The sequence below is a fragment of the Manacus candei genome, unplaced genomic scaffold (genome assembly GCF_025592945.1).
Source record: "Manacus candei isolate 608988 ecotype Guabito, Panama unplaced genomic scaffold, ASM2559294v1 h1tg000028l, whole genome shotgun sequence".
Taxonomy (NCBI): domain Eukaryota; kingdom Metazoa; phylum Chordata; class Aves; order Passeriformes; family Pipridae; genus Manacus; species Manacus candei.
Window position 1 is genome coordinate 22,696,471 of NW_026138076.1, and position 27,733 is coordinate 22,724,203.

General features: G+C 35.4%; 1 protein-coding gene across 2 annotated transcripts in view; it reads right to left on the reverse strand.

The window, feature by feature from the left end:
• TLL1 (tolloid like 1) overlaps window positions 1-27,733 on the reverse strand; it is a 132,179-nt gene that overhangs the window by 55,489 nt on the left and 48,957 nt on the right. For both annotated transcript variants that reach the window (XM_051790167.1, XM_051790168.1), the window contains exons 2-5: window positions 19,447-19,557; window positions 15,261-15,341; window positions 13,007-13,159; window positions 10,929-11,046 (exon numbers count right to left, since the gene is read on the reverse strand). In XM_051790167.1, coding sequence (XP_051646127.1) covers window positions 10,929-11,046; window positions 13,007-13,159; window positions 15,261-15,341; window positions 19,447-19,557 — 463 coding nt within the window. The remainder of the gene's footprint in view (window positions 1-10,928; window positions 11,047-13,006; window positions 13,160-15,260; window positions 15,342-19,446; window positions 19,558-27,733) is intronic.

Sequence of the window (27,733 nt, forward strand, 5' to 3'; positions counted from 1 at the left end):
GCCACTGTGCAATCCCTTTTATTTTTTGTTTCTTTGGCTATGGGTAATATACAATGTCATTTGCAACAGCAGGATATTAGGAAGTTGAATGCTCTGAATATCTGTGAATTGTTTTCTTACACTCCTGTTTTCTTTCTCACACTCCTGTTTTTTTATAATAGGATCCTCAGTCACAGAAACTTACATTTTCACAGGAAAAAAACAACATAACCCAAAAAAATCCAAAAACCTACTTTGCAACTGCTCTCATGTTTGATTCCTGTTCCACTGCACTTCCACGATAAAATTTCCAATGTAAACTTATGGAACAGAGATGTTCTTTTAAGCATTCATACCATCAGCATTTTTCTGAGATACCTTCTTTTTCCTTAGAAAAAGAGGTCTGCTGACTATGATAGCAAAAGGAAAGAAAGGAGAATAAAGAAAATCCTATGAAACGGAACACAATTTCAGGTTTCAAAGCTTATTCTCTAGCACCTCTGAAGACCTTAAATATTTCAAGAAAGCAAAGCACTATATTCCCTAATAGAAGCCTGATTTCCCATCTCTGCTCTGTGAATTCTGCAGTCTGTCAGGTGGAATGGAATTGTATTGACCAGAGCACCTCCATTCTTTACCTTCTCCTGCTTTCTATGAAAACATGCTTCTGGTGCAACATGGCAGGGTATATTTGGTCCTTGAGCAGGTCAATGCTAGTGTGGAGAATGATCCTATCCTTCAGGATAGGATGCCTCCTCCGGCAATAAAGGAAGAGCAGCTGCACGAGCAATACTGATAGCAGATTAAATTCTACAGGCAACATTTGCTTGTTTCCCCTTTTCAGGTTTTGTGGTGGCAAACAGACTTTTCACTTTGGTTAGCTGGCTAGTCAGTCAGTCTTGGTTAGTCTTCTTCATTTAATTTTGTCAGTGTCTAATAAAATTTTAAAATACGGGTATTGGAGAAGTAGAACCACAGCATTTTAGCTTACAGTAACAGCTAAAACCAAGGATATACATACCAAAAAAATTATTATCTTAAAATTAAAAATGCCACACAAGTTACTTTATAAAGGAAAATATTACTACAACAGTTTAGCAGAGTTGCAAGAGGAAATTACTGTTGGGAAAAATTATTGTTCACATGACAATCATTCTTTGCTATTTCAACTGCTTCTCAAGTAGTCCTACCCTCAATATGAATTAACTCTTTTCTTTCTGCTTTAGATAGTTCCAAGGATAGGTATGAAACAACTTTTTAGGTCAAAGCTCTGAATTATGCTCAGTACTTCAGCTAGAGCTATGCAATACCATGTTTAATTTATTTCTTAAAGTATCTTCCCTTAATAGCTCATTTCAAGGTAAATAAAAACAATGGCAATTTAGACTCCCTGCTATAATTCTGTGCCATCATCAATGTTGCACGTTTACAGACTACTCTTCCACATCACAGTAAAAGGAAATAAAGAACACCTGTGTATTGCTCTGTGTATTTCCCTCACTGAATACAAACAGTATTAACACAAAACTACTAATTACAATATTATATACAAATATTATTTTAAACACTGATAGAATAATAGCAATGGGAAAACTACCTTAAGATGTGTCCTAAAAATACAGCATAGATGATAAAAAAGGTTAAAATAAAAATTTAGAGCAGCTAAACCATTTCATCTCATAATTGCACAGTGGGTTTCACCTTTGCACCTGACATGGTTTTGCTTTAATATATTTTTCAGACTGCATACCTGCAGAATATATATTATGGTTATGGGTGAATATGTAAACATAAACAAAGCACTATGAATATTTTTACTATCATTTTTACACAGGATTTCATCTTTCACTAGTCACTCAACTATTTGAATATGCTTCTTTTGTACAATAAGGATATTACCATAGTTCATATACCCTCTCATTCACTTATACTCACCCTGGAGAGAAAAGTGTTTGCATTCTTAAGAAGCTTTTGGGTATTTTTTGTTTGTTTGTTTTGCTGGGGGTTTTTTTAAACCTCCTACATAGTGTTATTTACCGTCCCATCAAACTAGAGAGAGAATGCTGAAGTATGCACTGTACTTTGAGCTAAAGGTAGTAGAACTTACAGTAACTCCTCATTCTCAGAAAAGTTCATTCATTCAAAAAGCCATTGAAGACCATGTATCCCCAGTATAGAATTTCCCATTTGCTGCTATAGGTCTGAGACTTCATATCTTGTAGAAAACACTGTTCCTTATCTTTCTTTCACAGAATCGCAGAATGTCCTGAGTCAGAAGGGATCCACAAGGATCATTAAGTCCAACATTTAACCCTGCACAGGACCATCCCCAAGAGTCACACCATGTACCCGAGTGGATCATCCAAACGCTTCTTGAACTCTGTCAGGTTTGGATCACTTCCCTGGGGATCCTGTTCCAGTGCCCAACCACCCTCTGGGTGAAGAACCTCTTTCTAATATCCAACCTGAACTCCCCTGATGCAACTTCAGGCTGTTCCCTTGGGTCACCGCGGAGATCAGTGGAAGTTGTAGACTGCAATGAGGTCTCCCCTCAGTCTCCTCCAGGTTGAACAGACCAAGTGACCTCAGCAATTCTCATATAGCTTCCCCTCAAGGCCCTTGACCTTCCTTGTGGCCCTCCTTTGGACACCCTCTAATAGCTTCATGTCTTTTTATATTGCAGTGACCACACAATATTCACACAATATTCAACACTTTGAAGTAAGGACTAAGATGTGGCATTTGCATTGGCAGTCTACAAGAAGTCATGGTAGAAAACTCAAGAATCAATCAGATAAAGTAACTGGCATTCTGTGAAAGTGTGTCACCATCACCATATTAGGTGAATTTAATGGATTAGGACTTCCTACTTATGTCAAGGTCATATACATCAGTATGGTAATTATGCTATACCTTAACATGTGCAGAGATAAAATGCACTGCAATGCTTAAGGGTTGTTTAAAAAATAGAAATCCATAAAACGTATGCAATCTGTGAAAAGTCACATTACAGACTACTAAATATGGATAAAAATACACTGATTCTTGCATGATTAGAGTTGGAAGGGACCTCTTAAGGTCTCCACTCCATCTTTTTGCTCAAAGCACGGTCAGATATGAAGGCAGACCAGGGTTGCTCAAGTCTTTACCTAATCTGGTCTTGAAAACCTCCAATAACGGAGACAGCACAACCCCTCTGAACAACCTGCTCTGATACTTGGCTGTCTATGCTGTAAAATATTTTCTACTTATACCCATTCTGATTTTCTCTTTCTTCAACTTATGTCGGTTGCCTTGTGTTCTCCAATCAAGGACCATCATGAAGAGCTTGGCTCCCTCTTCTTTTTGCCCTCCCTGTAGGAACTGGGGGCTACTGCTGGGACCCCCTGAAGCCACATCTTCTCCAACTAAGCAAACACTGGAACTTCAGCCTTTCTTCACAGGGCAAGTGCTCCAGCTCCTGGGCATCTTGGCAGCCCTGTGCTTAAGTCCTTCCAGGTTATTAATATCTTTCTTGTACTGGGGGGCTATAACTGGATGTAGGGTCAGTCTGTAATTTAGCAAGCAGTGAGTAAAGATGGATGATCCCTTCCCTTGAGTCACCAGCTGTGCTTCTGTTCACACAGTCCTGGATGCTTTCAGTTGCCTTTATGCCAGGGCCCATGGCTGGTTTCTGCCCAGTTCACTGCCCCACGGCCTTCTCCACAGAGCTTCTCCCAAGCCAGCAGTGCCTGACCTATCTTGCGCTTCCTTCCCAGGTGCAGGGCTTTGCATTTGCCCTTGTTGAACTTCATACGGTCCCTGTTGGTCAGTTCCTCCAGCCTGCCTTGGGCCTTTTGGGTGGCAGCTCTACTACTGAGGCTATCATCTGCCCCCCCTTCCCCACTTGGTGTCATCTTCAAAGCTGATGAGAGCATGAACTCTCACCTCTTCATGGGTCATTGATAACGATGTTAAAAAGGACAGGTTGCAGGATAAGCCCCTGTGGTACTGCACTTTCAGTCACAGTCTTACCACAACCCTCCAAGCTCTACTACACAACCAATTTTAACCTATTTAGTTTTCCATTCACCTATAATCCTGCAAAATACACCTTGGAGACTGAACAGATTTAAACTCATTTGTTTAAATCCTGGAATGTAATTTGTAATTAAAAATCTTTACGATCTGAAAACAACACATGATCACAGTGCAAGAGATTGATAAGAATAAAGACAGGATAACCAATATAATTATGAAACGGCAGAATGAATTCTTTTGTTTAAAATAGTCTAAATACTTCTGCAGAGTCTTCATATTTACCACTGTGTGGAAACTCTTTAGAGAAAAATTGCAATGCAGAACTAAAGAACATTAATCATTATTTATGGCTTAAAAAATATCAAGGTTATTGAGACTGTAAGTTGTAGAACATTTAACACATTTTCAATAGTTTTAACATGCTTATGTCATTGAATTCATATACACTACATAGTTCAGCTAGCAAAAACATATTTGGTGGCTTAAAAGTTTCCATATATATTCAATATAATTATCGCACAGGATACTTTGGGGATGAATAGAAAAAAAGAATTCTATATAGTACCCTCTATGATGTCTCCTGCTTTGCTTTTATTGACACTATTCATAACCAAGGCAAAAGAATAAAGCAAGAATTTAACTACAGTCTATTTCTTCCTGTCCTTTTTACTTCTTTTAGAACAAAAGAGGGTCCAAATTTTTAAGGTTCTGCACTGTATCTTAGAAAAGGTCAGGCAACAGCAGTGTACTAAAAGCAAAATAACAAAATGGCCTGTACAAAACACTAAGCTATTGAGACAATTCATAAATAAGAAAATATGGTAAATAAATACCTAATTAACCAAAGTATCAAATGCAACTAAAAATACCAAGAAAATGATTGTTTCTTGAAAGTGGAGGTGTTTTGGATCACTTCTGAAAGCTGTTAGTGGTATTTCATAAATCAGATAGATTTTTGAGTGTTTGACAAAATAATTTGACATTTTACTATTACAGCAGTGAAAAACAAGAAAAGTTGTGCATTATCAAATGTGTTTAGTGATTGAGAATACCTCATCTGACACATTTGAAAGATGTTTCTTTTCAGAAGAAAAAAATTAACCCTAATCTTTTACATAGTATTCCTCTAGGTTGTCTAACATTGTACATCTAAGCCCCAACACATTGGAAATTATTTTTTTAATGCTGGTTTCCTCCAAAAAACTAAGCAGCCAGAGGACTATGGTAATTCCCCTATACAGGTTACTTGATAGATTTCAAGTACTTCAGAGAAAATGTAAAGAAATTTATTGAGTGTTTCTTTACATGCCAAGGAAAATTAGAATTAATACAAGTCTTAAAGTAACAGCAGCAGTGCACACTTATAGAGGTTCATTAGGATTTGTTAGGTTGAGTGTCATGTCAAGTACACAGATTCATCCAATTAAGCTACAAGGTTCTGATCACTTCAATAATTGCATTGAGAAAAAGAGTAAGGGAAACTAAGAAAAAAAAATCTATGAAGTAAATTAATTTGCAATATTATGAGTCTGACCCCAGGTGTGTTTGGTAAAAGATAAAGACACCTCTGTGCTGTCTGAGCACTTGTCACACCACTTAAACTGAATCAACTGGCAGCTTTTAAAGCTCATCTCTTTAATCTTTATTGTACCAGACAGCAGTTGGAGACAGTAACTATTTCTGAATCTCTAATTCCATTTAATCAGTCTAGCTCATCAATGATGGTGAGCAATGAGAAATAAATGACAAAGAGACAGTGAAACTACTGGAACAACATACTCATTCTCTTAAATTAATATGAAAGAAGAAAGAATCAGGTAGGGTCAACGCTGCGCTTTTTTAAAAAAGCTGCATTCTTGAGAATGTGATAATATAAAAATCAGCATAGACCACAACATCATCTTGCCATGGCACTGACTGTATGAAATTGTGGATGAAAAACTGCAGAATTTCGTAAGCATAGCAGGACTGCATATCATCACCTATGTTACACGAAGAGAAAGAGGTTCACAAAATTCCCAAATAAAATCTCACTCTGGAGGCAGAGTTTTTTTCTTGGTGAAAACACCTCTTTCAATCACAAACATAACTTGATCCATAAAAAGTAGATATTGGCTATGACCTGGCTTGATGAATTTGCTTTTTGTCAGGGATCAAGATACAATCATGGTTACTAAATATTCTGATTCACTGCCCTAAGAGGACCTGTAGTGATGGCAGAAGTGGCTACTGCTTTTTTACCTGCTCAATAACATACAGCCAACAGAGTCCACCCTCAGCTAACAGCTGCCCATTCCAGTGTGTTAACATAAATCATCCCTGAGAGAGTTAATGCACTGTGTTTTAGACTATGGCAACCAGTCACCTGTCCCTTGCTCACACACAGGCTGCAGGCCACGTCACAGCCAGCAGGGAAGCTATGGGCAGGAGGAGTGTCAGCTGCCAGGGTTAATCAACACCTGAGAGCATGAGTCAGCCTTCCCCAGTGCACAGATTATTTAGCACAACTCTGATTTCTTCTCATTTCATAAAAATTACTGAGCACCTTTTATAACATGTTCTTTAGCTAAAGAATGCTGCAAAAGTGCACCTCGGGCAATGAATTAACCTGTTTCACCAACTTGCCTGCTATGCCTATTCAATTTATTATATACTATATGCCTATATAATACAACAAGTTCAAAAGAGGTTAAAACATTCAGAAGCTGTTCAGTCTACAATGTTTGGAGAAGCATATGAAACAGAAAAATCAAATCTCTGTCTCGGATGTATTTGTCAAATACTCATACAAGAGGACACAATATTGATTGCAATGTCATCTAAATTTTGTCATAAAAAGTGTTTAAGTCTTCTAGTGGAGAAAAAAAATTGCCACAAACTGAGATCAAAGGCATGCTGAGCTACCAGAACAATATGACTAATTGTGCTTTTTTTTTCTTTTTTTTGTTTCACTATATAAAAAGAAGTTTGATCTTGTACTCTAATATTTATTAAGAGCAGGTGACTTGAGGCCATTCCACTTTGCTGCCCCTTTTTTAGGTTTGCATACAGAGAGGTATACTGCTTGTGTGTTCAGGCACTTTCAATTTGATAGGAAAAAACATAAGGATAGAGAAGCAGTAGTGAACAAAGGGTATTTTAAATCTGTTACCAATTAAGAGTTTCATTTGCCCTGTTCAACTAGATGCATAAATATTTGCTGTAATAGATATTAAAGGCAGTATATACTGCTTGCTTGCTAGAAGTATCAAAACCATAATATCTTAATACTATATTCTTATTCTCACATCTGGAGGTCGTGGGTACAAATGACTATCAGTAATTACAAAATTTCAAAGTACTAAGTGATTCATCTGTACTACAAAACTATACTTCAACAATTAGCTGTTATCAAACTCAAGTTAAATAAACCCATGATAATAAATAATTACAGTTTAAGACTTCAGCAGATTAAATTATTCTGATGGGAAGGAGGGACCCAGCTGTAAAGCTTTTGACATTTTTCCAAACAAGCTGTCCACAAGCAAATCAGAGAAGTCTGATACCAAGGGAGGTATAAAGGTAGCTCGAATATTATAATAAGTTAAGATAGAGAAGATGCCTTTTAAATTTGCAGTTCAAGAAAAGACTGCTAAATATTATGAAGACAAACCTGGAACTCACAGTAACTTTAAGAAGAGATCTGGAAAGGTAAATATGGAATTATTTGATGTCCTAAGATGTGCAAATCATGGTACACACTGAAACTAATGATGGGGTGTCAGAGTTACAAAAAGAGCTCTGGCCCTTTTTTGGAGTCACATTCCAGCTGACCACATATTGAGCGTGGCAGTTGTTGAGAAATAGGGAGCCATCATGCTTAGGTACCTAAGTGGAAGGAGGGGCTAAAAGATACATGAATATCTGTCACACTGGCTCAGCAGAAGTAATGACTCATCTGGACAAACATGCCCTAGTTTTGGGGCCCTATATTTCAAGAAAGATGTGAATTAGTTGAAAAGAATCTCAAAGAACAAAACAGTGTGATCAAAAGCATAGAAAACACTATTTATCAGGAAAGATTAAATGAATTAGGTGTTTTCTAGGCCCAAAAGAAAATAGAACTGAAGGTGGACATAAAAAAAGTCTCAAATTATGTAACAGATTCCTTTGAAAAGAAAAAAGAATAATTTCTCTTCTATGGCCATAGTGAGCAGAAAAAATAAGTTAATGTACTTTAACTGCAGTAAGAAATATCTGGTTTAGTTATGACCAAAACTACTGCCCTCAACTTCCTACATTTCTTATATTACAGATGCTGAAGCAATACAATTTCTAACAGGCTGTGAAATACTCATTTTTGCAGGTTTTTAGAAAACCAGTTAGACAAGCATGTATCAGCAATTACTTAGGTATAGCTATTTCTGTCTTAAGAATATATCAGAGAACTTTCTGAGATTCCTTACAGTCCTATGGGACTCAAAAATCAAAACTTATCTCTTGTCCACTGATGATATGTAACCACTCAACTTTAGGAAGGTCACGTATCTCTGATAACCAACTGCTATGTTTCAAATATGCTTTTTCCATCACTGCCCTTCTGGGATGATCTTCCCATGAACTGTTTCAAGATGTAATACATTACGCTCCAAACTATCCTTAATGTTTACAATGGCTCAGTAACACTTCCCTTGCTAGTGTGCTAGTGCTGTCATCTGAGACATCTGAGATACAGACACCTGAATTTCCACATATATGACTGTCCACTTTGTTTCATTAAATGTGTTATGGTTTGACTGTGCACTCTTTGGGGCAGGGTTTATCATGTAGTTTTTTATTTCAACAGTCCTAAGCACAATAAAATCTCTGTCATCTGTGAATGTTAGCTGCCATGGTACTACAAACAATAATGACACAATGTGCTAACAAAACAACACAGCAGGGTGCTATGGGAAAGAACTGAGATTAATTTTACGCAACTGGCCATGTAGCCCAGAAAGTGTTTGCAGTTGGTTTGGTGTCGCTTTAGTCTGGGCTCTTTCCGTGGAAAATCCTGCATCAGCACTGTATGCTGGTGGGTAGTGCACAGCGGTTCCTGTTCACCCAGAAAATATAGGCTCTTATTTATCTGGCCCTTCCTGAAACGACTTATGGGCACAAAAAAAAAACAACAACCAAACAACAAAAAACAAAACCACAAAAAAACAAAAAACCCACATTCAATTGCCCCTTCTGTTTGGTCTGGTTTTGTTTCATCACTGATGCACTGTTAATAGCCACACTCTTCTTTGTTTTTACTTTAAACTTGTTACAGACTTTTTAAATTATTTGTATTTTGCAAAGTACCCACCAATAAAACAACCTTACTGGTAAAGGATAATGTTGACTTTGAAAGTAGATACTGAGTATATTCCAACTTTCTGGTTAAAACTGGTTATAATCCAGCCTTCCCCCTAAAGTGATTTGATCTCATAAAGCATCAACCAGCCTAAGGAACAGTTCTGGAGAGATTTTCTGTCATTTGGCTTTGGGTATTTTGAAGTTGTAGAATTTACATTTGGCAGATATCTTCATACTTCTCTTTCTAAAGTGACTGAAACCACTTATATCTTTCACACTCTTCTGTTTAAATTTACACTGCTTTCTGCCTCTGTGAGCACAAGGGAACCATCATGACTTTTCTCTGCTTCCCATTTCTCTTGCAGCTGTGTGTCAGCATCCCCCAATCCTATCTTATGGGTGAATTCTATCTTATGGGTTGTGTTCACTAAAATAATAGCCATGCTGGCTCAGAACAAAAGTCTGTTTAATTTGGCACTGTTTCTAACAGCAGTCTAGGGGTCTACAGCATACCTAGAGTGGCATAAGAACATGACAGGCAACCACAGAATAAGCTCCCCAATTGCAAGGATCTGCAGCTCAGAGACTTTCAGAGGCAAAGGTGATCCCTTTCTAAAATAGCTTAGGACTGGGTTTTATTATGTTGTCCTATGCCTTAAAAAGAACGTCATGGGTACTTTAAACAAATAATTCTACATGTAATTTTATGGGCTATAAATCAAATACATTCAGGATCATTTCTACAATGCAAGGAGGTCCCAAAACTTCTTTTCACTTCCCTATCCTAATACAATTCAAAAGTAGGCATACAAAGGGTTCAATGATCAAGAAGTCAGGAAGACAGAGAACTGTTCACTGGGAAGCCTACAACCCAAATAGGAGGTGACTGTCAGAAGTACAGAATTTACACAGGTAGTGTGCACTCTTCTTGGGAAATACACATGGTCCACTCAGGAAGTTCACTGACCACTATATGAAATCAAGAATTCTGAGTGGAATAAATAACAAATGTAGCTGACTGAGGCATTAATGAGCAGTAATATCTGAAGATGGAACATGGTGATTAATGGAAAGCTGCACCTATGAATAATAAAACCTGTTCTGTTCACTTTTACACACGAGTGACCTAGAAAAAGGAATTTGCAAAATAGTCATGAATTTGGTCGTTAAACAAATCTGGGCAAGGATACGAGAGATAAAACTACATTTAACAACAATTAAGGTGGAAAAAGGATACGGGATAGATGTCCATACATAATTCACCAATGACATGGAGAAAGCTAAGAATAAACAAATGACAAACCTATGATACCTTTAGAACAATGCATATAAATATTAGAAGCATGACTGAAAGCCAAACATAAGTCTCATATCTGGGTATATATAGCAAGATTATTTTATCTAGAAATAGACAAAAGAGATGTAACTTCACAAAGTTACTACACATACTGGTTTCAATGAACTTAAAAGTCAGGCAGAACATGGGTATCATTGAAATGCAGTAACTATTCATTTTCCTGGGAAGAATATATTCCCTTATAACTGCAAAGCTGAGAAACATGCCGAAATACTGAAAGCACAAGTATCTGTTACCATACACTCACACTTACCCACATGGTCTGTATGTAAAAACAATATAGCTTTCCTCATCGCTTCGTTCGATAAATGTAACACACGTGTACTTTTCCCAGTGCCGCATGGCCTGTTTGAACATGGCGCGCTGGGTGCCTGGAAGGACAGTTGCATGAGATGAAATAAGAGACTTTTCTAACTGCATCTTTCTCCTTACAAGCCATACCAGGAATATAGGCCTGGAAGGAGTCAGTGAATCACGAAGCCCTGTGTGTCCCAGTAGTCCCATGTACTGCCAGATTCCAATTAAAGGCATACTCAGAACATCATCTCATCATACCATATGTGCCTGCAAGGGAACTGATACTGCCTGACACACTCTAGTAAATACAAAACCTGCAATAAAAACCACAACTATTTTACACCAGAGGAAGAAATACAGTGTTGTTTATGTGCCTGCATCAGCATAATATTTGCTACGCAATTTCCCAGATGAACATCAAGTGAATCACCTTGAGGGGAAAAAAAAACAGAAAGGAGAAAACAAAGAAATCTGAGGAACCTTGGATTTTAGCTATCTATCTAATAGAAAGAAAGAAAGAAAGAAAGAAAAATCCTACAGCCTTCCACTCTGGAGACCAGTTTAATCTAAGCCATGTAAATAGGCATACCAGTCGAAGCATTTGATTTAAATAAGGCTGACCTCAACACAGACAAGTCTCTTCTTCTTTGCATCAAAATCTTTCAGAAAACAAATGATATATCAAAAGTGGGAAATTAAGACTTTGGTAAAATGCTAAGCGCACGTAGATACTAGTTTTAAAAATGAGAAACACATTCAGAAAAGGTCAGAGCTATACCCTACATGCAGATGCAGCCAGGCCAGCTCTCAGCACAGGACACAAAGCCAGCCAGTACACAATACTTCAGAGAGCACAGCAATGTAATTTCACTGCCTGACAAAAGACAAAGTTTATTGACATAGGGGCAGTATCTGAGAATATAGCTGTATTGCTTCAAAAAGAACATTATTATTTGGTAAGAATTTGCTAACAGAAATATATCCATCTTGCAGGTTACAGTATAGGATAATTAAAAAAAAAAATCCAATCTTTTTTAAACTTAAAGATGACAAAACTTCAAAGTTTGTAAAAATGGCAAGATCAAATCATATCTGATTCTAAAAATTAAAGGTTATTCCATCCAATCTTGCCCTTTTCCTTTATCTTTAAGCAACATTTTCCAAGCTTTAGAATTTGACTTTCTTTATGAAAAAGGCAAAATGTTTAATCTGGTATGCTTTCATTTAGCTTACTATGATTATTTCAGAAAATAGTAATCCTAAAGCAAAGGTCACTTTTGGTATAGTACTATGTAAATTCACAAACTGGAAGTTTGACTGTAGATGTCAGTTTGAAAGGAATGAATGGTTTCTCCATATATACGCAATGTGTGAGTATTTGCATGTTTCTTTTGGTTCCCGGTATTATCATGCACAGTAAATGTTATTACATATTTTTCCCATTATATTTGGGTTTTTTTGCTCCATTCTCTTTAAAATTATCTCTTACATTCTCATCGATATTGATCCATTTATATTTTTCAGGGATAACAAATGCTTTAAACTTTTTCTACAGTTTTCTGCCAAGAATTCTATTGGCAGTCTTTCTTCTTGTCATATATAATGTCTGTGTGTACCCATCTGAAAACCAAACTGAGGAATGACAAAACACATTTGAGTCAGTTTGTTGAGTGAAATCAGTTCAGTAGAATATATGTCACACCAGTTGAATTAGATATATACTTGTGCCAAATATCCTGCATTAAAAAAAAAAATCCCCCGAAAAACAGATTTCTTGACATTCTGTTACTTTGGCTCTTGGAAACAAACATGCAACAGGAAATATTAAGCAAAGAAAAAGAGCCTTCCCTCTCTAAGAGGTAGTTATACATTTTTATTATGTAGCTTGCCTTTGAAAACAATTAATTAGACTAAGATTTTTTCTTTTGACTTTAATAGTATGACTTCACTTCTAAAAATTAAAAAAAAAAAAGGAAGAAGAAGGCAATTTAAAAAAATCATATTTCCTCTTTCCATCCAAAGCATAAAGCTTACCAGTGAAATTTCCACCTATAACATATGGAATGACACCCCCTGGCCATATTCTTTCTGTTCGTGATGTAGCAGCTCTAGGAAATCGGTTTTTCTCATTTTTCCCTGAGAATTTTGCAGTAGTTCTTCCTTTAGATGTATTATTTTGCTCAAAACCTGTAATGATAATTAAAATACTGAATGAGGTCACACACACACACACAAAGAGAACAACTATTTTCCAGCAGGTCAAACTCAGATTATTTCTTTATGCCTCTTAAAAGTAGGACATTGCTGTTACGTGACAGTCTATCGTTACTTAGTTTTCTGAGAAAGGCTTGAAATAAGTCTGAATCCTCATTTTTTAAACATATCTCAAGTAACAATTTTGCACGTATGTTTATCAACTGGAATGAGCATTGCATAATTGCATCTAAATTTTCTCCTTTAATAAAAATATTTGGAAAATTACACTGTGTTTTTAGTGGGGTTTGGGGGGGTTCTTTTTTTTCTGGCTTTAGTGTTATTTTGGACCTTTTAATAGACCAGTATTTTTCCAGCAAAGAAGGAAAGTCTTTGGACAGACTCAAAGTAATCAAAACATTCACTATCTTTTTCATTTTTATTGTATGATCTGGAAAAAGCACCAGAGCAGAAAGAAGTCCATACATTTTTCATAAACTAACTTTTGGGCCCTATGAATAAGTATTACTCATGGCTGGAGTTTCTTTACAAGAGAAAAAAATATCTACCATTCTCAGGGATATTACCACCATTCATTCCATTACAGTCAAATCTTTCTAAATCAGCTGAAACCTACAGTGACAACAGAAAAGGATAAGGATAGTTAGACAAGGACTTGCACACCAGAACAGGTGTTTCTTCTGAAGCAATTTATAGGTTAGTATGCAGATCTGAGCAGTTCATAAAAAACAGATCCCTTGAAAGGTGATCAACAAATCCTACGCAGTGCAGTTGAAATCTTACTCCTCATTGAAGAGCACACTTTCTTTCTGTGAGAATCCCCTGTGATACCAGGTGCACCAGAGTGTTAATGACTATGTCAGAATCAGGAAGGATTCTGGGCAGTAAGGAATCTTGGAATAGCCCCAGGGCTGAGAGAGCAGCAAAAAGAAGAAAGGGGAGAAGCTCCAGCACAATGCAGGGAGAAAGCTCTTTGATACACAGGAAGAAAAGCCTGTCTTTATAACAACCTGCATGCAACAAATTATATCAGGAATGATACAGAAAATTCCAGGGATTAAAAAAAAACAAACAAAACAACACACTCAGGTAAAACAAGTAACTTATCATTGTAATTAAAAAAGTGTGTAAATGGGAATTATGCAACAGTCTACACAACAGGTAGACACTTTACAGAAAAACTATTGTTACACTTAATATGCAATCATTATTGAACCACTTCAGATGTTTACATAGATGTTTTACCATTTCAAATTATTTTTATCAGTGCACTCCAGAACTCTAGGTAAGAAATTTATGCCAAATTGCATGTGAAAGACTACAAGAATTTATGCAATACTAAAATTTTAAATCTCTTATAAAGAATGAAAATTATATATCAAAGCACATCTGCAAAGGCAGTTACCATGCTCTGGTTAACCTTGCAAGATACATTTAGACAAAATGTGGTACAATTACAATGAAGTTTTACATATTTTCCTTTTTGAAGTTGACGTTTCATGATATTAAAGTGACGTCTCCTTGCATTAAATACAGTGAGTAAACTCAACCAGTATTATTGGGGATTCCACTTCTGTGGGCTGTTGAATTCAACTACATTTATACCGACAAGAGCATGATTGATTAGTATAAAAATGTGCTTGTTCGGCATAACACACTACAAATGATTCAAACACAGTATGAATCATCAGAATGCCCCACCTGGATCCAGAAAAAAAGAAAGAAACAAACAAAATTAGTAGCTATGCAGCATAGCCTACCTGCCATGAAAAGACACTGTATGGATATTAGTTGAGCTGATAACTGTGAACACAGCCATACAACAAAGTTAAGCAGTTTTTAATACAAGATTTAAAACTATGTATTTTAGCTTTTGATACTGATGTAGAAATCTAAGAAAAAAAAAACAACAAAAAGCTAATCTCTTCATTACTATTCTTGCACTATTTATTTCATAATTTGTTTATGCCAATAGCAATACATGAAGGTTTTAAAGTGTTAAAATACTATCATCATTAACGTTCATGATACACTATGACATCAGGTAACTTGCTAATTTAAACACTGAAAATACCAGAGCCAAATCTTCTTATCCTCTCTATAAGCTGATAGAGGGCACCGTGTTTTTTTGACATTCCATGTTCTCCAAAGCCACCTTTAAAAGGAAAGAAAAAAAAAAAAAGAAATTTTCAAAAGTTAAAAACATGGAATCTTAAACCTACAGCAACTATATAGCCTGGAGAAATTAGAAAATGTCCCATAAAATCTGCAATGCAACTTAAAGGCAACTTAATATTTTTAATGATTTGCATAAAAATTGTTCAAGTATTCTTGACAATGCAATAAAAACACATTATTAGCTGAAAAATTTTCTAATATGCATTCCATGAATGTAAGTCAACATTTCTTTGTTAGTCAGGCAAGTCATGACAATTACATCATCTAATCATTATTTGGAGCTTTTTTTGTTTCTGGTGACCTTGACATCCTCAGAGCTATATTGACTGACAGCTAAAAGGCTTTCCCTTACAGAAATTTCCTGAGTGCATGCCACAGTTTTCTCATTCCAATGGAGGGAAAGAGAGAAAGCAAACAGCCAAAGTTTCATCAGAAAAAAAAACTAACAAAAAAAATAAAAAACCACAACCAAAAAACCCAACAAAAACCCAAACCACAACAACAACAACAAATGACAAAAAAAACCCCAACCCTTCACCACACATAAAAAACCCAACCAAAAACCTCCAACAAAATTGATGTAAACTTAATATTTTTGATTTTACCATGAAATATTTGGGGTTTTTTTCCAGCATGCAAATAGATGTCAATGCACTCTAAAGGTTTTGAAACATCACAAGCTGGTGTATATTGCAGTAAGACCTCACAGGCATATAAATAGATAGACAGATAGATAGATAGATATCTGTGTCATTACAGCAATCAACGAAAATCTAAGTTATGAAGTAGTTTATTTTAACATTTACCATCCCATTTACAGAAATAAAACACATTTCTGGGTTTACTGCATGCATTCTGACACATACACCCTTCACATATAAACCTGTTGTGGCTGCAAGTGCCTTTTCAATCACCAGTAAACCAGAAGCAAGAACACTGACGACACTGCACTAGTCAATTAAATCATTCAGAATTGTTCAGAAAGTCTTGTGATTTTCATAATTTTGCACTAGGTTGTATTTTACAATTCACAATCTGTTACAGGACAAGTGAATTTTTAAACTACTTTTACAATAGAAAAAGTAAAAAGATGGAAACAGATCACTGACACCTCCAACTGCCATTAAAAAGACCTTTCCAAAATTCCTATGAAAACTTTCAACATATATGTAGAAAATACATTTATTAAACAGTAACTTAAAATCATATTGCACATGAGAAAATTCCATAAAAGGCAAGTAAGTGTGTGGTTGCTCAGTGAATAACAATGTGCCTAATTATTTGGATTACACTGTCACATAGTTGCTGGCTCCCTCGAGAAAAAATTTCCAAATTTTTAAAAACATTTTAGATAGATGAGGTAATACATTCCTTTCCAACAAGTTGTATAGTAACTATAGCATATACTGCATAGAATATAACATTGATCATCATTAATGTAATTGTCTCTCATGTTACCATTCATCTTATAAAACAAGGTATATAGCTAAAGATTCTAAAAGAATATTAAAAAGTCCTTAAAAGCATCATCTTTCAGAAATAACAGAAACCCCCCAGAGAATCCATTATTTACTTAAGGAAATTATTATACTATGTTTCTAGAAAAAAAAAACAACTCTCACTTTTGTCTTACCACTGCTTGTGTATTTCATTTAGCGAAAACTAAAGAAGAAAAAGTATCTCAGCTAGACTAAGCTGTCTTATATGAATAATATTAAGTCTTGCCAAGACACACAGCCTAAAAAAAGTTTTAAAAAAATTTATATTTGCTGTGTCCTCTCATAGTTCAAGCAGGAGAAGGTAGATGGTTTAGGCAGTTTTGACTCAATATACACATAAAATTTTTATCAGCTCTACTGTTGTTTCTGTTTACAATGATTATGCATTTTGCTTGGATGGAATGAAAAATAAAATAAAAGAGCCATACTCCGGGAAGCTCACAGATTATCTGACAAATCCAGACAGATAATCCTCCCCAAAAGGAGCAGTCACATAATGTGAATCAGGGCCTGTGAGCCTCAGGATTTTAATCAGAGTTGCAATGACAAGTGTGTCTCCACCACTCCATCTTCATGGTTTACAACCAAGTATCTAACCCTTCTACCACGTCACCTTTAGTTTGTGAAGACCAGCTACAGAGAATGCTCAGAATTCAAGCTTGCAATTCTGTTTATAACTAAGGTAAAATTTTGCTGGCTATATTACAGACATTTTACATTCCTTTTCCAGTTGCTACTTAATATCAACTAGCTAGTTGTTGGTAATTTGCTATTTCAGGAATTAAGGGGAGAAAAGCACACTAGGCTGTGCAGTTTGCAAAAATAGGCTAAATTCCAAGTTTATGCACCAAGAATGCTGTAAATGTAGAAAAAAATTACATATGTGCAGTGCAAAATTGAGTTCTCCAATGTTGTTTTTAGAAAAAGCAAGAATGCTGAGGGTTCACTGAGAGCCATTAAGTCATCAACTTCAAGCTTGTTGTCAAAAGTGTAGTCCTGCTGACTATCACAGTTGGATTGACTTGTCTTGTGCAACTTGTCTTGTGCAACACAGGTAGAAAAATTTGATCCAAATATGTTAGTAATCCTCGACAGGGTGACTCGATATCCTGAATAGGATACCATCCACAAGAAAAGATAATGCGTCTATCACAAAACATGTAAGGAAGGAAAAACTAAATAATATTAAATATAATTTAAAAACTGCTTAATAATGTATATTGTTTCTGTAGCCATTAACAAAAAAAAAAAAAAAACAAAAAGAAAAAGAACAACTTTGCAGTTAAAAAGAAGAAATAGAAAAGCAAGAAGAAAACAAGAAAAGGGAGTCATCGGGTCAAAGAAATCACTTGACTGCATTACTCCAAGGGGAAATGAGTGATCTTAGTCTACATTTTGTCAACAAAACTATTGCCTGAAATACCTTCAAAAGGCAATTTAAACTATTTGTTTGGGGGAAGGGAGGCAGGGAGACCACTGATTCTAACATTTTAAAATCAAGTCTAGATCTAGAAATTATCAACACTGTTCCTGCCTTGAAAAGACAAGTGGATTTAAAAAAGATAAAATAAATTTGCAAGTTGTCATCTAAATAGTCTAATCACAACATCTACATAGGAAGAGTAAAAATATTTTTAAAGTTATCAATATTGAAAGCTTAAATTTAAAATTGCTTCTTTCACCTGAAAAATGTACTTCCACATATCAGGAATAAGTTACAGTATCTCAGTTCAGGACCATATAAAACATGCTGAATAGAAAATAATTTTTAATTTTACATTTATAGATTCTCTAATAGCATTTTTCCCAGACTTTTCCTAAGTAACTTGTCTTTTTATGGTATCATAACCTGAAAATTTACAAATTCTCAGTTATCAATTTACAAATCAGATCCTGAAAGGATAAATATTTTTAAACATTAGATATGGATTATCTTTTTTCTCTTCTGCAAGCACACATATGTACACATAAATAATATCACTTTATCTATGCGTCTGAATATCCAGCTGCCTGTGTTAATCAGATTGCAGTTCTGGCAATAGTGCATTGTATGTTAACAATAGCAAATAAACCTATACTAAAATGCTGTATAAATAGTTGCTTTTTAGACAAGGCAAATTATAGCAAGGATGAGGTTCTAATGCTGCTTCTGGATCTAGGTACAGAACTGGATGAAACACAAAAAAGAGCAAAAGGAGAGATGGTAATCCAAGGTCCCCAGTTTTGTCTCTAGGGTAACCCATAGGTTCTCCACTATCAGGAACTTTCAGTGAAGAAATCAAAGCTTTGTACAATTTCCTTTCCCTCAGGACCACCTGCAGAGTACACTCATGGTTCCTACCAGCTTCTGCTCCTCAGTTCAACACGATATTTTTTATCAGAAATGCCAGAATAAAATTAAAATTTCTACTTCTCTCTTTCTTTCCCTAAAACAAATTTATACTCTTTGTATAATATTTTTTAAGTGTAAATTAACGCTATCCAAGACATTATATTGACTTTCCATATTTAAAACAGAGATTACCTTCTATGTGGAATTAACTAACAGGAAAAATAAGTTAAAACAAGCTTGAAATAGCATACCTGTGTTATGGCCAAGTCTTTCATTGGAGTGCAGTGTAAGGTCAATCGTCCTGTCAATTTGAAAGATTTTTAAGTCTTCATCATCTAAGGCAATATCTCCCCAAAAGACAGCTTTAAATAAAAAAGAGCTCAATTTAATTAAAGAATTTATTTGGACAATAAAACCAGTCTGAAGAATATGATGCCATGTTTACATCCTTTGAGAAAGTATATGGTAAACATATATCACGTATATTTGCTTACTGATCTATGTTTTTACATGAAGAAAGAAAGAAAAGTACATAGCAAGAGACAAATAATTTGTTTCAAAATCTTACAGTCTATTTAGTTTTTATGCACATTGCCTAAATGCAATAATTTAAATGTAATACCTATCTATTAATATTTTTTTAGTATTTTAGCATGTAATAAAGTATGTAAGTAAATACAATAAAGCAGAAAAGACACTGAGAAGTGAAAATTTGAACTATGAAGTAAAAACATATACTACTGAAAACCACAACTTTTAAATTTCCTAACATCTCTCTGAAAATGGGAATTATTTGAAGGAATTTTTATTATGTTTCACTAACTTTCTATATTACGTTTCCCTTAGATAATTAATATGTTTATCTTTTTTCTGTAAACTGAGTAAAAACCACTTTTATTTTTTATTTTCCTCTCACATTATTTGTACACTTTCCTTTTGTATTTTAATCTCACTATCTGGATGCTTTCAAATTCTTTATTTTTCAAAGCTCCAGTCTCTTTCAAACCTTCCTTTGGCCCTTTTGGTGGGTTCCTTCTTCTCTCTTTTCCTGTTTTCTTCCAGTTTCTTTCCTTCTGACTTTTGCATAGTTAACTCATCTTCCCTAAGCTGCTACTACAACTCAGTGGACCATGATACAGCCCCACTTCCAAGAATTCAGGACCTACAACCTCGATCCTTCATCTCCACCTATTTTTTGCTGAGATTTTATCCTGAGATCTCCCTGACAACTTAAACTTACCATTAAAGATGAACTTAACAGGCCATATCCTCAATTGCTGTGAATGAAGTCAACAGAGCATGTACCAATTAACATGAGCTGAAGGGGTTGTTCATTATCTTTATCCAAATTCTTCCTTTTCCCACTGCCTCTGTCAATAGCTCTATTATTTGTCCCCTCAGAGTCACAAAACCCCTATGTTCAATCTTAGTGTCATCTTCAACTCCTTTCCCTCTTTCCCCCATCTGGGGAGACACCACTAACTGCTTGGTTAGTGCTCTACAGCACTACAGCTCTACAGCAAATTGTTTTCATCACTTCCATGCAACTAACCCTTGTCCAAAGTCCAGCTGTTTCCAAGTAAGTCTCTCTGGTCATCTTCCATTCAAACTTATCCTAAACATTATTGTTAACTAGTATTCTTTTTCTCTGTCTATTCTTTATGCCACATTTTAGAGACCACTCATCAGATAATATTCTCAGTAGTTTCATGTTGCTGCAAAAGTTATGTATTTCTAATTTATTGATGTTCACATTCATTAGTGTTTAATCAAATCCTTATAAAAAAGAGTTTTTACTTAAGCAAAAAGATAGGTATTTCTAAAGAACTTCCAGATATTACATTACTTCCTCCTATCTGCATTATTTTTCTTGAAAACAAAGCAACTAGTAGAAATCGCATTGTCTATGCCTTTGGTCTGCCTTGTAAAATACTTTAAGAAAACCCCCAGATCACCTACACAGTGTTCCAAACTGAAAGTGAAACTTTCCAATTAAGAATATAACAAACAATTTATGTCTTCCCAAATATTTATATTCTCATGTATATAGTCTTTTGCACAAATATTTGAGATCATTACTAAAACTGTTCAGTGACTTCTGGTACATTTCAGAACACTGTCCTTCCAAGGGTTACTGTTCTTATCCTCACATTGGACACATTGGCTACATTATTCCTCTAGATAGCCTGTTCTCACCAGTGATGGTTTTTACCATCAGGTCAAGAGACAGAGCTAGTGGCAGCTTTAGGTGGTTTAGGGTTTTTTCCCTTAAGCTTCTAGGAAAAAATACCCTTACATTATCAGGGTTTTGAATAACAAGGAAATAAATCAGTAGTCTCTGTCTGACTTGAATCAAATATTATTTACTTCTACTTTTATAAACATCTTCTAGATTTCTCTTGAGTGTCATTCATAACAGGGACCACTGTATAAGCACACTGAAAGATTGCAAACTTGAACAAACAGAACAGAAAATGGTTAAAAGAAGAAACTATTAACATTTCAGTCTATAAAGACAAAATGTGCCTCAGCAGAGGTCACACAGATTGTCCACACCAAACTCAAGGAAGTGCTAAAGCTTAATAACAAACCCATTTTTCTTTCCTGGTGATATTGAGAGTTAACAAAAGGAAGATTCCAAATTAACAAAAGGTGATGCAAAAAAATACCTCACTGACAGAAATGCACTAGCAGAAATCATTTTGGTTTCTATGTGTAATACTAATGTATAAATAAGAAAATTCGAGGCAAATCAAACTTCATACTAATAATAAAGTAGAAAAAAATTAGTGGAAAATATTCACCCTAGTCTTGATGATGCTTCTTTATCATTTTTACCACCTCACTGTGGTAACATTCACTTTAAGAAGAAAATAGAAATAGCAAAGACTAAATCCTATGAATTTGTCTGATAGAAAAGTATTGAATTTGTGTGCAAATATATAAAATATACGTCAGTGTTCAGGCAATGTCTAACAATTTTGTCTGTCGGGTTAGAAAGGAAAACAAAGCTATGCTATTTTTGTTAAATATCTGGACCATTACCTAGCTTTTGATTAGCAACCAAAGCCAAAGTTGAGTTAAAAAATAATAAAACCACAATAATATAACAATATGACCAATAGCAGCTACATTCTCTGATGTATTAAAGAAATACGAGTTAACGCTGAAGAAAGAAATATATAAGATCATTTGATTAAAAGTATATTGGAAAGTTTGGAACTTTCTTTAGGCCACTGGTTCTTTTTACTCAAGACAATTCTATTTTGCAGAAGATGACAAACATGATGTAATGTAGAAACCTTAATAAAATGAACTCATTTGACTCTATCATAATCTAATAAGTGACACTTTACTTTCAGTGAACTAAACCTCTCATCTTCTGAATTAATTTCACTTTACCTAGCAAATGACAAAACAGTTAACTGGATGCTATTTAATTTCAATATAGTCCAAGCAATCAGTAACTGATAAAAAGAGAACTGTCTTTTTAAAAGTACATCTTCTTTCCAATGAAAGGTCTACACTGAATATTAATTCTGCCCTTCAAAGCCTGAAGCACAACCCCACCTGAATTATCAAAAGAAGTAAAAAAAGTATCTCCCATAACTGTTAAAAGAATCCTTTAATTTTTTTGGAATGCCGGTGTAAGCGTCAAACTACTTTGTAACTAGAGAAGACCATATTTTTATCTCCTGCCTTAAAATTTTTATGGCCTGAAACTATCTGAAGAAGTCAGTCCATATACTTCATCATGTCACAAACCAATCTTAAGCTTACAGAAAGCAAGCAGAGGACTGTTTGGGTATGCAAGGCATGATGTTAAAGACTTTGTTAAAAGCATGTTAGGATTAAGAGTTTTATTAACTCTCTCTAAGGAACATCTGACAGAATTGACCAGTTCAGCTGTTCACCTCCCTCATTTTTCATAGATATTTAATTCACAAGTTTCATCCAGAAAATTATCAAGAGTTTGATAATCAACCAACTCGGCATGAAAAAAAATGAAACAAAAGGACAAAAACTATTAAAGTGATTGAAACAGAACTTTAATGTATCTCTACTTATTTAAGGTTGCTTCATATTAACTCTTATCCTATCTATCTACTCCGTGATCACAATAACTTGATGTTAGAGATAGATTTTTCATTTAATTTGAAAATGCAAGACTGACAATAAACTTAAGAAATATCAGCAGCGTAGCAGAATAAAACCAGTTCAGCCTTGTGCCAGGTCAGGAGCACCTGACTACCCATCACAGCACCCAGAGACCAACCCCCTCAGAGATCATCACCACCCAGAAACCATTTTTGGGACCCAATTTGTTCTGATGACTCTGCAGTCTAGACACATGCTCAACTGAGACTTTCTCAAATTGAAATGTAAGCTGTGATCAGCCACACAGGTATTCTCTTCTGTTTTGACAAAGAGGTTACTCCTCTACTGAAAAGATACCAATGAGAGGATTAAGGCAATATTAGAAGGCATTTTGAAAAAAAAGGCTCAAATTTTGGTATGCTACTGGGAGTGGAAAGCATAGGAAGTTTATGCTTTATACCCTTCACAGAAGCTGCCAAGAACAGCCAACAAAAAACATAAGAGTTAACTGCAAACCACGACTGAAATCTGAAGAGCTCCTTTAACATCCTTTGATAGGGGGTGGGATAATCAACACATTTCAAAGTCTGACCAGTAATTCATGTAGCAAGAGGTGACAAAAAGTGTGCTGGCCCAGCTTCAGGGTAGATATTCATCTAAACCTACAAGCACAGCAGTTCTAATTAGCAGACTCTTCCACAGCTGAGTCACTGAATACTTCCCTGAAACAACACAGCTATGTGCATTATAGTCTATCTTAGTGAGTCATTTTGTTCCACACAATCCATTCACAGTTTACATAACTGCCTCTAACTCTAAATGGAAAAAGTGAAGATTAGAGCTAAGTAAATAAAGACAATTTTACCTCAATAAAAGGAAAATAACAAATGCTACTATAACTAACCTGATTCTGTATTCCCATTGTGAAATTAAAGTTATTCTAATCAAGTGTTTGATAATTATCCAAATAATTTTTACTTTTCATTGAAGAAAAATATGTCAGAAAAAAGTTAAATGAAACTTTTAACAGTATTAAATAAAAGACAAGGGCAGTCTATTTTCACAGGCACATCAAAACAGAAAGTGAACTACTTCATGAATTTCACCATGCAGCATTTTCAAATCTGCACATGACTATAAGCGTCAGCAGAGCAGCTTGATACACCTGAAAAAGCTCACACAGACACCTGAAAACACAAGTAACACCTCTGACAGGCTGCGTCCATGTTTCCATATACTGTAAAAATAAATTATATAAAATAGGACGCTCATCAACATTCATACCAATTCTATTTTTCAAACTCCCACTTCAAACTCCCAACCAGAAAACAATTTTCCCTAAGGAATGTATCATTTCCACTTCTATCAGAAAAGAAAATAATGATGGCAGAATACTTGTAACATCTCCCGACTGTATACCAGTTAGAAATTCATTCTTCCGTTCTTTTGAATGTGACATCCCTTGACAACAGCTCACATGGGCACACATAATATTATCCTGAAATCAGCCAGCTTGTATATGGCAGTGATATAGCCTTAGAAGCACAAATTTTAATGCAATTCACTCAAATCTTCAGTTACACTGTTTCCACGTTGACAGCATTACCTGCAGCTCACCGCTGTCTCATGTTATCCACTCCTAGAAATTTCCCTTATGTTCCCCATGCACAACACTTTTAGCTTCCTTTCTTCCTTTGACCATGTGTTCACGTTTATAGGTAGGATGCTGCCAAGGCAACACCCCTATTAAGACATTCAGGTGCAATACACTTTTCCTAGAAATCATTAAAATGAGAACAAGAGAGGGCAAATAAACAGCATACAATAGAGAACTCGCTATCGTTGCTCCCAAGTTACACTTGTGGAGCCCTTTCTGAGATGTGCAGCATTTCATTGCAGCTCCTCCACAGTGTTTTCCAAGCTTTGCCGGAAGCTACTAACAAATTGACCTAACTAGGACAGAAAAATAACCAGGTATGATCTGACTATGGACAGAGAAAACAGCTGTAGAACCAAAGGCAGGAGAAGAGAAATAATTGCTGGAGAGGTATCTACCATCCTATAGAGCCAACTGGTTCCAGACAACCCTTCCAAGCACATGGCAATCACATCATAATGCAGATGGGCAGATGGGGTAAGTGGTATGCAGTACTGGGGCATGTTCCAATTTTTTTCAAAGCAGGAAACACCTCTGATATAAAACAATACTCAAAGGAAAATGGAACAATTATAACACCTTCTGTCAGGGTAAAACCTTCACTTACCATAGGAGACATTTGTATAGCTTGATCTTTGTGAGAAGGGACACTGTTTTGCTAGAGATGTTTCTTCATGACACAGCATAAATCTTGATTTACAGATATCCATTTACGTGGAGCTAACTTCAGCTTTTACTTTGTTCTTATTTTCAAAGTAGTAACTTTTTCAATTCCTTTTTTTTTCCTGCTACTGTTTTTTAGTGAGAGTTTTCATATTCCTTTACAATTAATAGAATAAGAAATAAAAATAAAAATCTTAAAAAGAGTACAGACAGTTTTGACAGAATTTCCAATCTTTGGTAAAAGGACAAACTTCATTCCTAAACTTACTGAAAGGTATTTTGAGGACAGGCTCTTCAATATTGCAACAGCTACTCTATGAAAGGTTTCATTCTTGGTTAAGCTGCTCAACCTGGCAAGCTTCCTGACTTTCAGTAACTATTTTCTTTTTTTAAGTAAGATCATCATCACCACACCTACTTTGTAACTGGTAAAATCTATTCCTCGTGAGATGGGTTAAACATTGAACTGAATGCACAGGACATTGCTCAGCAAACAGTAAAGGTGTCTGCACACTCCAGTGGCACAGCAAGCAGCTACACCAAGAACTTTCTTCACCACTGATGACTGTCAGGCCAGATATTGGCAAAACAAACCTACAGAGAAATAATCTCAAGGAGATCCATTTGCCTATCCTACTATTAATATGTTCTATAATCATTTTCTACTGTTTCAAGTTTTTAGTAAGCAGAAAGGATCAAAAGTTAAAAAAAAAATAAAATTGACACACAAGACTTTTTTCAGAGCAATTATCAACCACTTTGAAAGGAAAGCGACAGCAAGAAACCAGTGGCTCTCAGAAAGATCCATGATAGCCAGAAACATAGGACAATCACAGCTAATTTTTCTTAACACAACAAATGTTGATCTGCTTTTTATGAAACCGCATCAAGAGTACCATCCTTTCCTATGCCTGTCACTCCTTCTGCCACTGGAATAATGGAGTCAGTGAGGGAAACAATTCTCCCTGTTTCTGGAAAGGGGGGAAGTCAGCCCTAGTAGAAACCATTGCTGAACTTTGATTGAGTGATAACTGACTGCTGTTTCTGGCATAAGAAAAGAAGGCTGATGGGTCACGAGGATCTGTTTGCTGTCCCCAGCCACCTGCAAATGCTGACTTCTTCTGCTATAGCTAGTTTTATTAAGGAGGCTAGAAAAATACACCAGGGGGAAACTCAGATCTATAATATCACAACAGTCATAATTACCCCAGTTAGTCCTTTGTGACCACTATGATGCTATAATATTCACCTTCATTTTACTTTGAAACTCCATTATCCTCTGAATAGCCTTAGGGTCAAGATCTACGAAATTAATTATATGGCTAAGCTTTCTTGCAGTAGAAAGAATGGACTCCGTGAGGCAAAATTATCACTCTTAAAGTAAAATCTTTTTTTAAATACAGAAAACACATAAACATATAAAACTATGAAAGAAAAAAGTTCGTTTTAAAATTAAGAACAGATTTTAAGTAATTCTGTTCCTTAAAGAATGGGAAAATGGATAATTTCAAAAATAAGCCATATAGAGAAGGATGGAGAAAATTGTTGGAAAGAAAGTTGTCAGTCTGAGTGTGTCACCTACATGAAACAGCTGTTAGGGCTGAGACAGATACAGCAGCCGCTACAAGGCCTCCCCAAAGAGGCAAGTCTTAGACATTTTCATTCAAACACCAAGAAAACAGAATGGCACCACCAAATGAAGTGAATTACCACGCTAACTGATAATGCATAGCACAAGCCAAAAGATTAAACAAACTCTTTTATTCTTTACATTTACACCCATATTAATCAACTGTATCTACTTTTCCCAGAATTTTGTGTAAAACAGATGGTGTTTTATAGCTTTTTGTTTTCCTCTTACTGTCTAAACTTCAGGGCAAAATAGCTTCTCTAAGTTCACAAAATAAATTACATCTCATAAGTGAAGTACCACAGCTTTCATAACTTTTTCAAATGATTAACAATATTTTATGCTCAGAGCAGACTTAGATATTTTTAAATTAAAATAATACTTTCATCATCATGAAACAACTGTGTGTCACTTGAGCACAGTACTGATTTCTTTGTTCCAGAAATTGAACTCAATCACCTCAGCATTGTTATTAAAGGCAAAAACATTT